Source organism: Daphnia magna, unplaced genomic scaffold, assembly GCF_020631705.1.
Source record: "Daphnia magna isolate NIES unplaced genomic scaffold, ASM2063170v1.1 Dm_contigs230, whole genome shotgun sequence".
Lineage (NCBI taxonomy): Eukaryota > Metazoa > Arthropoda > Branchiopoda > Diplostraca > Daphniidae > Daphnia > Daphnia magna.
In genome coordinates this window covers 14779-31404 of record NW_025533191.1, presented here as the reverse complement: position 1 = coordinate 31404, position 16626 = coordinate 14779, and the positions used below count along the sequence as shown (strand labels likewise).

At 38.4% G+C, this 16626-nt stretch overlaps 2 protein-coding genes across 2 annotated transcripts; both read left to right on the top strand.

Moving 5' to 3' along the window:
* The first annotated feature begins 201 nt into the window (after window positions 1–201).
* Window positions 202–3897, top strand: LOC123467773 (claspin-like). The gene is made up of 8 exons (XM_045167567.1): window positions 202–264; window positions 350–478; window positions 532–864; window positions 922–1081; window positions 1145–1911; window positions 1986–2147; window positions 2224–2377; window positions 3884–3897. Exons 1-8 carry the CDS (start codon window positions 202–204, stop codon window positions 3895–3897), a joined length of 1782 nt encoding a protein of 593 aa, XP_045023502.1.
* Window positions 3898–4238: 341 nt separating this feature from the next.
* Window positions 4239–16626, top strand: LOC123467772. The gene is given in 15 exon segments (XM_045167566.1): window positions 4239–4265; window positions 4502–4580; window positions 4656–5351; window positions 5420–5748; window positions 5806–5965; window positions 6029–6795; window positions 6870–7031; window positions 7108–7261; window positions 14036–14731; window positions 14800–15128; window positions 15186–15345; window positions 15409–15598; window positions 15600–16176; window positions 16251–16412; window positions 16489–16626. Coding segments are annotated over 15 exon segments (4548 nt in total). The 3' UTR covers window positions 16549–16626.

Genomic DNA, 16626 nt, shown 5'->3' with positions numbered 1-16626 from the left:
CCTTTGGATTTCGTGTTAAGTTTTTTTTTGTGTGTTGTTGTCTTCTTTGATTATGTATGATGTAAGCTTATGGTCGCCAGGATTGTCGAACATAAGGATTTCCGACACAAGGATCGGTATCTTTTCCAGCATACTTTGTATTGATGTCATTGTATTGTCTTCATGTCCTGTGTTTCCTCAGTTTGAGGGGAGGTGTTGAATATGGTTGAATATAACAAGGCAACAAACTGGGAAGAGCGGCAACGCTGCACAGGGAGAGAAGGGGTAATCCAGAATTTTCTTGTACGTAGACAAGACGGTGTGGCGTATGGTACTCTTGAGAGTAATACACAGATTCCTTTTGCTACAGTTTACTCAAAGTGTGTTAGTTGATAACCAACACCAACCCACTTCGCTGGAAGAAACGCTTGAAAGTATCGTATCGTCAGAGATTGTAGCGGTTGAACCTCAAGATAACCCATCGCTAAGTAATTGTGATGTGCATAGAAGTAGTGTAGAAGATGAATGGACTATTCAGCAAATACCGGATAGGCAGACCGTTACGCTGCAGTTCCCTGCCCAGATTCTTGGCAGTACGACTTTGAGCGCACTAAAAAAGGGAAAAAGAAGAAAATTACATTTGTTGAGGAAGAGACTGAAGACAGTGACCAAGATCCCGAAGATCAAGACCAAGAAGATTCTCTTGGTTACGAAGAAAATGATGAAGTCAAAAGTAAATCAGCAGTACAAACATCTAACCAGTCTGACGATCAAAGTAATGGTTTTGAACCTCCGCTCAACTTTGAAGTAGCTGCAAAAAAGCTGGATTCGTGTTTAGATCAAAGTACATCTACCCTAAGATCGGATGTGAAGCCTAGTTTGAAAGTAAATATCTTAATTGGCGCGTTAATTTCATTTTGTAATGCAATTTTAATGTTTCAGGGAATCGGATGTTCTAGTTCATTTGAGGATCTCACTCCAAACCTGGACGTGAGTGATAGTGCTGAAGAAGAAGATATTATTCCTAAGTTGAAGTGCACACAAAACAATGAAACCTCAAACGTCGAAGAACTATTGGCCCTCTGCTCGGGAAAATTCCCTGGTAAGTTGTGTCGAAGATTTGTTTTTTTCGTTGTATGCTTAGCTAACTTATTTTACCATGTAGATTCGCTTTCTGGAAGAGACACGCAAAAAAGTAGTTTGACTGAAAATGAAGATGACGAATCTGATGAAGAAGTTAAGCCGTTCGCAAGAATAATTCCAATGGCTGATGAGGATGACGAGGAAGATGGCTCCAGTAGTGCTCTCCCAAAATTCGTTTCTGAAAATGACGCTGATGAACCTGGAACTGTGCCTTCTTTTTTAGAGGATGGAGAAAAATCACTGTCAAAGGTGAAAAAAAGGGCCCGTGTTTGTCTGTCAGATGACGAAGATGAAACTATCGATGAAAACCATTCGTTTGTCGAAGAAGAGGAAATGCATGAAGAGGAACGAGAATTTAGAGGTCTGACTGAGTTTTTTGAAGACGAGGCTGAACTGTCCGGTTCCGAAGTTGGCAGCGGTGACGAACGAGAAGACGAAATGGATGACTGGGAGGAGGAGGAAGGCGATAAGGAGGATATTGATGAAAACGAAGTTCGTGAGCAAGTTGGAAGAGCCCATATGAAGACAATGCTTGATCAAGACCAGCGTGAAGTTCGACTTTTTCAAGAGCTTTTTCTCGAAGATGGAGATTTGCATTCTGATGGCGGTGGAAGGCAAAGACAATTTCGGTGGAAACAGGCTGATGGTGAAAATACTGAAGGAGACGGTGCCCGTCCAAAAAATCAAGAAGATGAAGAAGATGAAGCTGCTGAAGAACAGGATGATCTCACATGGAGAAAAATTCACAGTGATAGAGAAAAATGGCTCCTGCAACAAAAGTCGCAACAGGTGATCGTCCAACGACGTAAAATGTTTTCAGTTTACTAATCAACCATTTTTGCCGCCAAACATTTGGTGTACAGGAAACGAATAAAGAAGTGCCATTGGTTATGAGCCGGCAAACTAAAATGGTGAAAATCAACACTGCTTCCAAAACCATTAATCAAATTACAGAAGGCGATTCCTCCGCTGCTACTGCCAACGCCAAGCAGTCAACGCATTCTAAGGCGAACATTGTGACCACTGTAGGTTACTTTTACAAAGTGCTTAACACATTGTAGAGATCAGCGCTTATATACTTTCCTACTTTTCATTTTATAGGTGAGATGCGGATCTTTTTTACGCAGAAGTGAAAAAGATTTATCAGAAATTGCATCGTTGATGAAATCCGTGTTACCTGTTCAGGCACCAAGGGTCGGTTCCAATTTTGTATTTGCATCCATTACTCCGGAGAGGCCAGTCGCCGAGCAAAATAGGAAACATAAACAAGATGTAATACCAAAACTTAATCTGTTGTGTTCTTTTGCTTCCGATGGTATTTATTTTTATTTTTTTCAGAGTTCTAAATGCGATTCATCCAAGCAAAATCCAGCACCAGCCAAGAAAGCTAAAATGCCTCTAAGTGCAAAACTAATTTAACATTTAGTTCAATTAGTTAGTTTCTCCATATCTACTTAATAAAAAAATAATTTAGTCGTACCTTTCAAAAGTGTCAACGACAGTGTTGACTGTGTGGGGCAGATACGTTGTGTATCGATTCGATTCGGCGACCGATATGGGTATGCTATGCCCGAGATACAGCGGCTATCTTATAACATGTATCCCTTACACATCCACCACACACATCCAATAATCGTACACAGAACCTTTAAATACCTTGATTCCAGATCCGAAAACATCATGCTGCAAGTTTTACAACAATTCCGCAGTTTTTATTTTTTTTATTACTTTTCTATTTTACGGGTAAGTTTTAATTTATGAGCTGTATACACGTATTGTTTGTACACATCAATCAATTTTTCTAGTGCATAAAAAATTTTTGCATTACATTATACGAACTAAATAGGTCCCGTGCACGTCGCTAGCCGGACCACGTCGTGAAAAAGATTTATCAGAAATTGCATCGTTGATGAAATCCGTGTTACCTGTTCAGGCACCAAGGGTCGGTTCCAATTTTGTATTTGCATCCATTACTCCGGAGAGGCCAGTCGCCGAGCAAAATAGGAAACATAAACAAGGTGTAATACCAAAACTTAATCTGTTGTGTTCTTTTGCTTCCGATGGTATTTATTTTTATTTTTTCAGAGTTCTAAATGCGATTCATCCAAGCAAAATCCAGCACCAGCCAAGAAAGCTAAAATGCCTCTAAGTGCAAAACTAATTTAACATTTAGTTCAATTAGTTAGTTTCTCCATATCTACTTAATAAAAAAATAATTTAGTCGTACCTTTCAAAAGTGTCAACGACAGTGTTGACTGTGTGGGGCAGATACGTTGTGTATCGATTCGATTCGGCGACCGATATGGGTATGCTATGCCCGAGATACAGCGGCTATCTTATAACATGTATCCCTTACACATCCACCCCACACATCCAATAATCGTACACAGAACCTTTAAATACCTTGATTCCAGATCCGAAAACATCATGCTGCAAGTTTTACAACAATTCCGCAGTTTTTATTTTTTTTTATTACTTTTCTATTTTACGGGTAAGTTTTAATTTATGAGCTGTATACACGTATTGTTTGTACACATCAATCAATTTTTCTAGTGCATAAAACATTTTTGCATTACATTATACGAACTAAATAGGTCCCGTGCACGTCGCTAGCCGGACCACGTCGATAACATTTTCCGTTTTTTTTATCGAATTCCCAAATTTTTTGATTTACTTATGAATTGATCGTATGCGTTATTGAATTTCTCGTAATGTTCATTTATGACATTGCTACTTTTTTCGAAAATTATTCGTAAATTAGAATTTACACGGTAACTGCAAGGCTTTGTTATAATGATGTTTTCGGATTGAAAACGTTCCGCGACACGCTTTGCCGTTGGCAACTTCCATGGTGATTTCCACAAGATACCACCCCATGTTCCAAATACATGAAATACCGGGTCCCCAATAGATTAACTGTAGTGTTGCTATCGTCTATCGTTAATTCGTTATCCTTATCCCCTCACCTCTTCTAGTAGTGGCTAGTGGAAACTGTTTGGGTTGTGAAAAAAAAAAACGCTATATTTGAACATAAAGATTTTTTTTATTAGCGTGTTCTTCGTTTTCACAAAGGCCACTTTTGCGGGATGGGAATGGCATCTAAAAGGAAAAAAACAATGAGTAGTGAAGGTCCAGTTAAGATTGTAGGAATTAACCAGGAGTATGTCTGCATCATTTCTTGTTGATGGATGGATGGAAAAAACAACAATTCACTGTAAGACATGATTATGGCTGTTTCTCAACAATTAGATTTTCCATTATTTTTAAACAATGAGATTTTGCAAGCTTTGTGTGCTGTGTGTATTATATACACCACCTTATTTTGCCAATTTCCTCTTTAGTCTGTCTCGTTGATTCTCTGAATTTTTTTATGTTTCAGGATGTTACATTTTTTTGCCAGTCTCCAGATGACAATAATGAACAACACAGCTTACAAAACAAGCTCCGTGCTAACAGAAGTATGATTGGATGAAGTTCAAAATTTTAGAAAATGCTGTATTTCTTGAAATGATTTCATAAAATATTTTACACAGGTGTTCTTGCTGCTGCCAGCCGGTTCTTTTCCATCCTGTTACCTGATTGTGAGTTAGACCTAGATGTCTGCATCTCAATTGATCTGAGCTTTGAAGAACTGTTTTGTGTTCTTGAGTACATCTATTCTGGGAAGCTGCTGTGTTCAGTCAAAAGCAAAGACAGAATTTTAAGTATTCTAAAAGAATTTGATATTTTCGTGCCTGATCATCTACAGAATTCAGTAGACTGTGGAAGAAATGGAAGTAGTGAGGCAGAAGTGGAAATAATATTTGAAGAAGCCATTGCAAGTGAACCAAAAACTACTAAAGATCCCACAAACATTTCAGAGGATAAATCTCCCTTTGCAACTTCTGCCGATGTTCGTGTAGTAAATAGTGGAGAACTAATTTTACGAGAACCCAATATTTCAAGCTCCAATGAAGATCCCTTCCAGTATGAAGAAAAGCTTCCAGAAAAATTCTCAAACAGTCATAAGATGTATAGCAACAAAAGTAAAACTCATTGTGGATCAAAAATGGCTATTCTGAATTCAAACACCAATGTTACTGAAACCATTGTTGAACCGGAAATCTCCAGACATAAAGATCCGGTCTTCACCGTAGTCACCAACCAACCCACTTCGCTGGAAGAAACGCTTGAAAGTATCGTATCGTCAGAGATTGTAGCGGTTGAACCTCAAGATAACCCATCGCTAAGTAATTGTGATGTGCATAGAAGTAGTGTAGAAGATGAATGGACTATTCAGCAAATACCGGATAGGCAGACCGTTACGCTGCAGTTCCCTGCCCAGATTCTTGGCAGTACGACTTTGAGCGCACTAAAAAAGGAAAAAAGAAGAAAATTACATTTGTTGAGGAAGAGACTGAAGACAGTGACCAAGATCCCGAAGATCAAGACCAAGAAGATTCTCTTGGTTACGAAGAAAATGATGAAGTCAAAAGTAAATCAGCAGTACAAACATCTAACCAGTCTGACGATCAAAGTAATGGTTTTGAACCTCCGCTCAACTTTGAAGTAGCTGCAAAAAAGCTGGATTCGTGTTTAGATCAAAGTACATCTACCCTAAGATCGGATGTGAAGCCTAGTTTGAAAGTAAATATCTTAATTGGCGCGTTAATTTCATTTTGTAATGCAATTTTAATGTTTCAGGGAATCGGATGTTCTAGTTCATTTGAGGATCTCACTCCAAACCTGGACGTGAGTGATAGTGCTGAAGAAGAAGATATTATTCCTAAGTTGAAGTGCACACAAAACAATGAAACCTCAAACGTCGAAGAACTATTGGCCCTCTGCTCGGGAAAATTCCCTGGTAAGTTGTGTCGAAGATTTGTTTTTTTCGTTGTATGCTTAGCTAACTTATTTTACCATGTAGATTCGCTTTCTGGAAGAGACACGCAAAAAAGTAGTTTGACTGAAAATGCAGATGACGAATCTGATGAAGAAGTTAAGCCGTTCGCAAGAATAATTCCAATGGCTGATGAGGATGACGAGGAAGATGGCTCCAGTAGTGCTCTCCCAAAATTCGTTTCTGAAAATGACGCTGATGAACCTGGAACTGTGCCTTCTTTTTTAGAGGATGGAGAAAAATCACTGTCAAAGGTGAAAAAAAGGGCCCGTGTTTGTCTGTCAGATGACGAAGATGAAACTATCGATGAAAACCATTCGTTTGTCGAAGAAGAGGAAATGCATGAAGAGGAACGAGAATTTAGAGGTCTGACTGAGTTTTTTGAAGACGAGGCTGAACTGTCCGGTTCCGAAGTTGGCAGCGGTGACGAACGAGAAGAAGAAATGGATGACTGGGAGGAGGAGGAAGGCGATAAGGAGGATATTGATGAAAACGAAGTTCGTGAGCAAGTTGGAAGAGCCCATATGAAGACAATGCTTGATCAAGACCAGCGTGAAGTTCGACTTTTTCAAGAGCTTTTTCTCGAAGATGGAGATTTGCATTCTGATGGCGGTGGAAGGCAAAGACAATTTCGGTGGAAACAGGCTGATGGTGAAAATACTGAGGGAGACGGTGCCCGTCCAAAAAATCAAGAAGATGAAGAAGATGAAGCTGCTGAAGAACAGGATGATCTCACATGGAGAAAAATTCACAGTGATAGAGAAAAATGGCTCCTGCAACAAAAGTCGCAACAGGTGATCGTCCAACGACGTAAAATGTTTTCAGTTTACTAATCAACCATTTTTGCCGCCAAACATTTGGTGTACAGGAAACGAATAAAGAAGTGCCATTGGTTATGAGCCGGCAAACTAAAATGGTGAAAATCAACACTGCTTCCAAAACCATTAATCAAATTACAGAAGGCGATTCCTCCGCTGCTACTGCCAACGCCAAGCAGTCAACGCATTCTAAGGCGAACATTGTGACCACTGTAGGTTACTTTTACAAAGTGCTTAACACATTGTAGAGATCAGCGCTTATATACTTTCCTACTTTTCATTTTATAGGTGAGATGCGGATCTTTTTTACGCAGAAGTGAAAAAGATTTATCAGAAATTGCATCGTTGATGAAATCCGTGTTACCTGTTCAGGCACCAAGGGTCGGTTCCAATTTTGTATTTGCATCCATTACTCCGGAGAGGCCAGTCGCCGAGCAAAATAGGAAACATAAACAAGATGTAATACCAAAACTTAATCTGTTGTGTTCTTTTGCTTCCGATGGTATTTATTTTTATTTTTTTCAGAGTTCTAAATGCGATTCATCCAAGCAAAATCCAGCACCAGCCAAGAAAGCTAAAATGCCTCTAAGTGCAAAACTAATTTAACATTTAGTTCAATTAGTTAGTTTCTCCATATCTACTTAATAAAAAAATAATTTAGTCGTACCTTTCAAAAGTGTCAACGACAGTGTTGACTGTGTGGGGCAGATACGTTGTGTATCGATTCGATTCGGCGACCGATATGGGTATGCTATGCCCGAGATACAGCGGCTATCTTATAACATGTATCCCTTACACATCCACCCCACACATCCAATAATCGTACACAGAACCTTTAAATACCTTGATTCCAGATCCGAAAACATCATGCTGCAAGTTTTACAACAATTCCGCAGTTTTTATTTTTTTTTATTACTTTTCTATTTTACGGGTAAGTTTTAATTTATGAGCTGTATACACGTATTGTTTGTACACATCAATCAATTTTTCTAGTGCATAAAAAATTTTTGCATTACATTATACGAACTAAATAGGTCCCGTGCACGTCGCTAGCCGGACCACGTCGTGAAAAAGATTTATCAGAAATTGCATCGTTGATGAAATCCGTGTTACCTGTTCAGGCACCAAGGGTCGGTTCCAATTTTGTATTTGCATCCATTACTCCGGAGAGGCCAGTCGCCGAGCAAAATAGGAAACATAAACAAGATGTAATACCAAAACTTAATCTGTTGTGTTCTTTTGCTTCCGATGGTATTTATTTTTATTTTTTTCAGAGTTCTAAATGCGATTCATCCAAGCAAAATCCAGCACCAGCCAAGAAAGCTAAAATGCCTCTAAGTGCAAAACTAATTTAACATTTAGTTCAATTAGTTAGTTTCTCCATATCTACTTAATAAAAAAATAATTTAGTCGTACCTTTCAAAAGTGTCAACGACAGTGTTGACTGTGTGGGGCAGATACGTTGTGTATCGATTCGATTCGGCGACCGATATGGGTATGCTATGCCCGAGATACAGCGGCTATCTTATAACATGTATCCCTTACACATCCACCCCACACATCCAATAATCGTACACAGAACCTTTAAATACCCTGATTCCAGATCCGAAAACATCATGCTGCAAGTTTTACAACAATTCCGCAGTTTTTATTTTTTTTATTACTTTTCTATTTTACGGGTAAGTTTTAATTTATGAGCTGTATACACGTATTGTTTGTACACATCAATCAATTTTTCTAGTGCATAAAACATTTTTGCATTACATTATACGAACTAAATAGGTCCCGTGCACGTCGCTAGCCGGACCACGTCGTGAAAAAGATTTATCAGAAATTGCATCGTTGATGAAATCCGTGTTACCTGTTCAGGCACCAAGGGTCGGTTCCAATTTTGTATTTGCATCCATTACTCCGGAGAGGCCAGTCGCCGAGCAAAATAGGAAACATAAACAAGATGTAATACCAAAACTTAATCTGTTGTGTTCTTTTGCTTCCGATGGTATTTATTTTTATTTTTTTCAGAGTTCTAAATGCGATTCATCCAAGCAAAATCCAGCACCAGCCAAGAAAGCTAAAATGCCTCTAAGTGCAAAACTAATTTAACATTTAGTTCAATTAGTTAGTTTCTCCATATCTACTTAATAAAAAAATAATTTAGTCGTACCTTTCAAAAGTGTCAACGACAGTGTTGACTGTGTGGGGCAGATACGTTGTGTATCGATTCGATTCGGCGACCGATATGGGTATGCTATGCCCGAGATACAGCGGCTATCTTATAACATGTATCCCTTACACATCCACCCCACACATCCAATAATCGTACACAGAACCTTTAAATACCTTGATTCCAGATCCGAAAACATCATGCTGCAAGTTTTACAACAATTCCGCAGTTTTTATTTTTTTTTATTACTTTTCTATTTTACGGGTAAGTTTTAATTTATGAGCTGTATACACGTATTGTTTGTACACATCAATCAATTTTTCTAGTGCATAAAACATTTTTGCATTACATTATACGAACTAAATAGGTCCCGTGCACGTCGCTAGCCGGACCACGTCGTGAAAAAGATTTATCAGAAATTGCATCGTTGATGAAATCCGTGTTACCTGTTCAGGCACCAAGGGTCGGTTCCAATTTTGTATTTGCATCCATTACTCCGGAGAGGCCAGTCGCCGAGCAAAATAGGAAACATAAACAAGATGTAATACCAAAACTTAATCTGTTGTGTTCTTTTGCTTCCGATGGTATTTATTTTTATTTTTTTCAGAGTTCTAAATGCGATTCATCCAAGCAAAATCCAGCACCAGCCAAGAAAGCTAAAATGCCTCTAAGTGCAAAACTAATTTAACATTTAGTTCAATTAGTTAGTTTCTCCATATCTACTTAATAAAAAAATAATTTAGTCGTACCTTTCAAAAGTGTCAACGACAGTGTTGACTGTGTGGGGCAGATACGTTGTGTATCGATTCGATTCGGCGACCGATATGGGTATGCTATGCCCGAGATACAGCGGCTATCTTATAACATGTATCCCTTACACATCCACCCCACACATCCAATAATCGTACACAGAACCTTTAAATACCTTGATTCCAGATCCGAAAACATCATGCTGCAAGTTTTACAACAATTCCGCAGTTTTTATTTTTTTTTATTACTTTTCTATTTTACGGGTAAGTTTTAATTTATGAGCTGTATACACGTATTGTTTGTACACATCAATCAATTTTTCTAGTGCATAAAAAATTTTTGCATTACATTATACGAACTAAATAGGTCCCGTGCACGTCGCTAGCCGGACCACGTCGTGAAAAAGATTTATCAGAAATTGCATCGTTGATGAAATCCGTGTTACCTGTTCAGGCACCAAGGGTCGGTTCCAATTTTGTATTTGCATCCATTACTCCGGAGAGGCCAGTCGCCGAGCAAAATAGGAAACATAAACAAGATGTAATACCAAAACTTAATCTGTTGTGTTCTTTTGCTTCCGATGGTATTTATTTTTATTTTTTTCAGAGTTCTAAATGCGATTCATCCAAGCAAAATCCAGCACCAGCCAAGAAAGCTAAAATTCCTCTAAGTGCAAAACTAATTTAACATTTAGTTCAATTAGTTAGTTTCTCCATATCTACTTAATAAAAAAATAATTTAGTCGTACCTTTCAAAAGTGTCAACGACAGTGTTGACTGTGTGGGGCAGATACGTTGTGTATCGATTCGATTCGGCGACCGATATGGGTATGCTATGCCCGAGATACAGCGGCTATCTTATAACATGTATCCCTTTACACATCCACCCCACACATCCAATAATCGTACACAGAACCTTTAAATACCTTGATTCCAGATCCGAAAACATCATGCTGCAAGTTTTACAACAATTCCGCAGTTTTTATTTTTTTTTATTACTTTTCTATTTTACGGGTAAGTTTTAATTTATGAGCTGTATACACGTATTGTTTGTACACATCAATCAATTTTTCTAGTGCATAAAACATTTTTGCATTACATTATACGAACTAAATAGGTCCCGTGCACGTCGCTAGCCGGACCACGTCGTGAAAAAGATTTATCAGAAATTGCATCGTTGATGAAATCCGTGTTACCTGTTCAGGCACCAAGGGTCGGTTCCAATTTTGTATTTGCATCCATTACTCCGGAGAGGCCAGTCGCCGAGCAAAATAAGGAAACATAAACAAGATGTAATACCAAAACTTAATCTGTTGTGTTCTTTTGCTTCCGATGGTATTTATTTTTATTTTTTTCAGAGTTCTAAATGCGATTCATCCAAGCAAAATCCAGCACCAGCCAAGAAAGCTAAAAAGCCTTGCAAAACTAATTTAACATTTAGTTCAATTAGTTAGTTTCTCCATATCTACTTAATAAAAAAATAATTTAGTCGTACCTTTCAAAAGTGTCAACGACAGTGTTGACTGTGTGGGGCAGATACGTTGTGTATCGATTCGATTCGGCGACCGATATGGGTATGCTATGCCCGAGATACAGCGGCTATCTTATAACATGTATCCCTTACACATCCACCCCACACATCCAATAATCGTACACAGAACCTTTAAATACCTTGATTCCAGATCCGAAAACATCATGCTGCAAGTTTTACAACAATTCCGCAGTTTTTATTTTTTTTTATTACTTTTCTATTTTACGGGTAAGTTTTAATTTATGAGCTGTATACACGTATTGTTTGTACACATCAATCAATTTTTCTAGTGCATAAAACATTTTTGCATTACATTATACGAACTAAATAGGTCCCGTGCACGTCGCTAGCCGGACCACGTCGTGAAAAAGATTTATCAGAAATTGCATCGTTGATGAAATCCGTGTTACCTGTTCAGGCACCAAGGGTCGGTTCCAATTTTGTATTTGCATCCATTACTCCGGAGAGGCCAGTCGCCGAGCAAAATAGGAAACATAAACAAGATGTAATACCAAAACTTAATCTGTTGTGTTCTTTTGCTTCCGATGGTATTTATTTTTATTTTTTCAGAGTTCTAAATGCGATTCATCCAAGCAAAATCCAGCACCAGCCAAGAAAGCTAAAATGCCTCTAAGTGCAAAACTAATTTAACATTTAGTTCAATTAGTTAGTTTCTCCATATCTACTTAATAAAAAAATAATTTAGTCGTACCTTTCAAAAGTGTCAACGACAGTGTTGACTGTGTGGGGCAGATACGTTGTGTATCGATTCGATTCGGCGACCGATATGGGTATGCTATGCCCGAGATACAGCGGCTATCTTATAACATGTATCCCTTACACATCCACCCCACACATCCAATAATCGTACACAGAACCTTTAAATACCTTGATTCCAGATCCGAAAACATCATGCTGCAAGTTTTACAACAATTCCGCAGTTTTTATTTTTTTTTATTACTTTTCTATTTTACGGGTAAGTTTTAATTTATGAGCTGTATAGTGTATACACGTATTGTTTATACACATCAATCAATTTTTCTAGTGCATAAAAAATTTTTGCATTACATTATACGAACTAAATAGGTCCCGTGCACGTCGCTAGCCGGACCACGTCGTGAAAAAGATTTATCAGAAATTGCATCGTTGATGAAATCCGTGTTACCTGTTCAGGCACCAAGGGTCGGTTCCAATTTTGTATTTGCATCCATTACTCCGGAGAGGCCAGTCGCCGAGCAAAATAGGAAACATAAACAAGATGTAATACCAAAACTTAATCTGTTGTGTTCTTTTGCTTCCGATGGTATTTATTTTTATTTTTTTCAGAGTTCTAAATGCGATTCATCCAAGCAAAATCCAGCACCAGCCAAGAAAGCTAAAATGCCTCTAAGTGCAAAACTAATTTAACATTTAGTTCAATTAGTTAGTTTCTCCATATCTACTTAATAAAAAAATAATTTAGTCGTACCTTTCAAAAGTGTCAACGACAGTGTTGACTGTGTGGGGCAGATACGTTGTGTATCGATTCGATTCGGCGACCGATATGGGTATGCTATGCCCGAGATACAGCGGCTATCTTATAACATGTATCCCTTACACATCCACCCCACACATCCAATAATCGTACACAGAACCTTTAAATACCTTGATTCCAGATCCGAAAACATCATGCTGCAAGTTTTACAACAATTCCGCAGTTTTTATTTTTTTATTACTTTTCTATTTTACGGGTAAGTTTTAATTTATGAGCTGTATACACGTATTGTTTGTACACATCAATCAATTTTTCTAGTGCATAAAACATTTTTGCATTACATTATACGAACTAAATAGGTCCCGTGCACGTCGCTAGCCGGACCACGTCGATAACATTTTCCGTTTTTTTTTATCGAATTCCCAAATTTTTTGATTTACTTATGAATTGATCGTATGCGTTATTGAATTTCTCGTAATGTTCATTTATGACATTGCTACTTTTTTCGAAAATTATTCGTAAATTAGAATTTCCACGGTAACTGCAAGGCTTTGTTATAATGATGTTTTCGGATTGAAAACGTTCCGCGACACGCTTTGCCGTTGGCAACTTCCATGGTGATTTCCACAAGATACCACCCCATGTTCCAAATACATGAAATACCGGGTCCCCAATAGATTAACTGTAGTGTTGCTATCGTCTATCGTTAATTCGTTATCCTTATCCCCTCACCTCTTCTAGTAGTGGCTAGTGGAAACTGTTTGGGTTGTGAAAAAAAAACGCTATATTTGAACATAAAGATTTTTTTATTAGCGTGTTCTTCGTTTTCACAAAGGCCACTTTTGCGGGATGGGAATGGCATCTAAAAGGAAAAAAAAACAATGAGTAGTGAAGGTCCAGTTAAGATTGTAGGAATTAACCAGGAGTATGTCTGCATCATTTCTTGTTGATGGATGGATGGAAAAAGAACAATTCACTGTAAGACATGATTATGGCTGTTTCTCAACAATTAGATTTTCCATTATTTTTAAACAATGAGATTTTGCAAGCTTTGTGTGCTGTGTGTATTATATACACCACCTTATTTTGCCAATTTCCTCTTTAGTCTGTCTCGTTGATTCTCTGAATTTTTTTTATGTTTCAGGATGTTACATTTTTTTGCCAGTCTCCAGATGACAATAATGAACAACACAGCTTACAAAACAAGCTCCGTGCTAACAGAAGTATGATTGGATGAAGTTCAAAATTTTAGAAAATGCTGTATTTCTTGAAATGATTTCATAAAATATTTTACACAGGTGTTCTTGCTGCTGCCAGCCGGTTCTTTTCCATCCTGTTACCTGATTGTGAGTTAGACCTAGATGTCTGCATCTCAATTGATCTGAGCTTTGAAGAACTGTTTTGTGTTCTTGAGTACATCTATTCTGGGAAGCTGCTGTGTTCAGTCAAAAGCAAAGACAGAATTTTAAGTATTCTAAAAGAATTTGATATTTTCGTGCCTGATCATCTACAGAATTCAGTAGACTGTGGAAGAAATGGAAGTAGTGAGGCAGAAGTGGAAATAATATTTGAAGAAGCCATTGCAAGTGAACCAAAAACTACTAAAGATCCCACAAACATTTCAGAGGATAAATCTCCCTTTGCAACTTCTGCCGATGTTCGTGTAGTAAATAGTGGAGAACTAATTTTACGAGAACCCAATATTTCAAGCTCCAATGAAGATCCCTTCCAGTATGAAGAAAAGCTTCCAGAAAAATTCTCAAACAGTCATAAGATGTATAGCAACAAAAGTAAAACTCATTGTGGATCAAAAATGGCTATTCTGAATTCAAACACCAATGTTACTGAAACCATTGTTGAACCGGAAATCTCCAGACATAAAGATCCGGTCTTCACCGTAGTCACCAACCAACCCACTTCGCTGGAAGAAACGCTTGAAAGTATCGTATCGTCAGAGATTGTAGCGGTTGAACCTCAAGATAACCCATCGCTAAGTAATTGTGATGTGCATAGAAGTAGTGTAGAAGATGAATGGACTATTCAGCAAATACCGGATAGGCAGACCGTTACGCTGCAGTTCCCTGCCCAGATTCTTGGCAGTACGACTTTGAGCGCACTAAAAAAGGGAAAAAGAAGAAAATTACATTTGTTGAGGAAGAGACTGAAGACAGTGACCAAGATCCCGAAGATCAAGACCAAGAAGATTCTCTTGGTTACGAAGAAAATGATGAAGTCAAAAGTAAATCAGCAGTACAAACATCTAACCAGTCTGACGATCAAAGTAATGGTTTTGAACCTCCGCTCAACTTTGAAGTAGCTGCAAAAAAGCTGGATTCGTGTTTAGATCAAAGTACATCTACCCTAAGATCGGATGTGAAGCCTAGTTTGAAAGTAAATATCTTAATTGGCGCGTTAATTTCATTTTGTAATGCAATTTTAATGTTTCAGGGAATCGGATGTTCTAGTTCATTTGAGGATCTCACTCCAAACCTGGACGTGAGTGATAGTGCTGAAGAAGAAGATATTATTCCTAAGTTGAAGTGCACACAAAACAATGAAACCTCAAACGTCGAAGAACTATTGGCCCTCTGCTCGGGAAAATTCCCTGGTAAGTTGTGTCGAAGATTTGTTTTTTTCGTTGTATGCTTAGCTAACTTATTTTACCATGTAGATTCACTTTCTGGAAGAGACACGCAAATAAGTAGTTTGACTGAAAATGCAGATGACGAATCTGATGAAGAAGTTAAGCCGTTCGCAAGAATAATTCCAATGAATGATGAGGATGACGAGGAAGATGGCTCCAGTAGTGCTCTCCCAAAATTCGTTTCTGAAAATGACGCTGATGAACCTGGAACTGTGCCTTCTTTTTTTAGAGGATGGAGAAAAATCACTGTCAAAGGTGAAAAAAAGGGCCCGTGTTTGTCTGTCAGATGACGAAGATGAAACTATCGATGAAAACCATTCGTTTGTCGAAGAAGAGGAAATGCATGAAGAGGAACGAGAATTTAGAGGTCTGACTGAGTTTTTTGAAGACGAGGCTGAACTGTCCGGTTCCGAAGTTGGCAGCGGTGACGAACGAGAAGACGAAATGGATGACTGGGAAGAGGAGGAAGGCGATAAGGAGGATATTGATGAAAACGAAGTTCGTGAGCAAGTTGGAAGAGCCCATATGAAGACAATGCTTGATCAAGACCAGCGTGAAGTTCGACTTTTTCAAGAGCTTTTTCTCGAAGATGGAGATTTGCATTCTGATGGCGGTGGAAGGCAAAGACAATTTCGGTGGAAACAGGCTGATGGTGAAAATACTGAGGGAGACGGTGCCCGTCCAAAAAATCAAGAAGATGAAGAAGATGAAGCTGCTGAAGAACAGGATGATCTCACATGGAGAAAAATTCACAGTGATAGAGAAAAATGGCTCCTGCAACAAAAGTCGCAACAGGTGATCGTCCAACGACGTAAAATGTTTTCAGTTTACTAATCAACCATTTTTGCCGCCAAACATTTGGTGTACAGGAAACGAATAAAGAAGTGCCATTGGTTATGAGCCGGCAAACTAAAATGGTGAAAATCAACACTGCTTCCAAAACCATTAATCAAATTACAGAAGGCGATTCCTCCGCTGCTACTGCCAACGCCAAGCAGTCAACGCATTCTAAGGCGAACATTGTGACCACTGTAGGTTACTTTTACAAAGTGCTTAACACATTGTAGAGATCAGCGCTTATATACTTTCCTACTTTTCATTTTATAGGTGAGATGCGGATCTTTTTACGCAGAAGTGAAAAAGATTTATCAGAAATTGCATCGTTGATGAAATCCGTGTTACCTGTTCAGGCACCAAGGGTCGGTTCCAATTTTGTATTTGCATCCATTACTCCGGAGAGGCCAG

Excerpts from the sequence above, each read along its gene's own strand:
- LOC123467773 (XM_045167567.1), top strand. The coding sequence starts at position 202 with ATGGTTGAATATAACAAGGCAACAAACTGGGAAGAGCGGCAACGCTGC. Across the intron at positions 865-921 it reads ATGTGAAGCCTAGTTTGAAA|GGAATCGGATGTTCTAGTTC; the intron begins GTAAATATCTTA and ends TTAATGTTTCAG. Across the intron at positions 1,082-1,144 it reads CTGCTCGGGAAAATTCCCTG|ATTCGCTTTCTGGAAGAGAC; the intron begins GTAAGTTGTGTC and ends TTTACCATGTAG.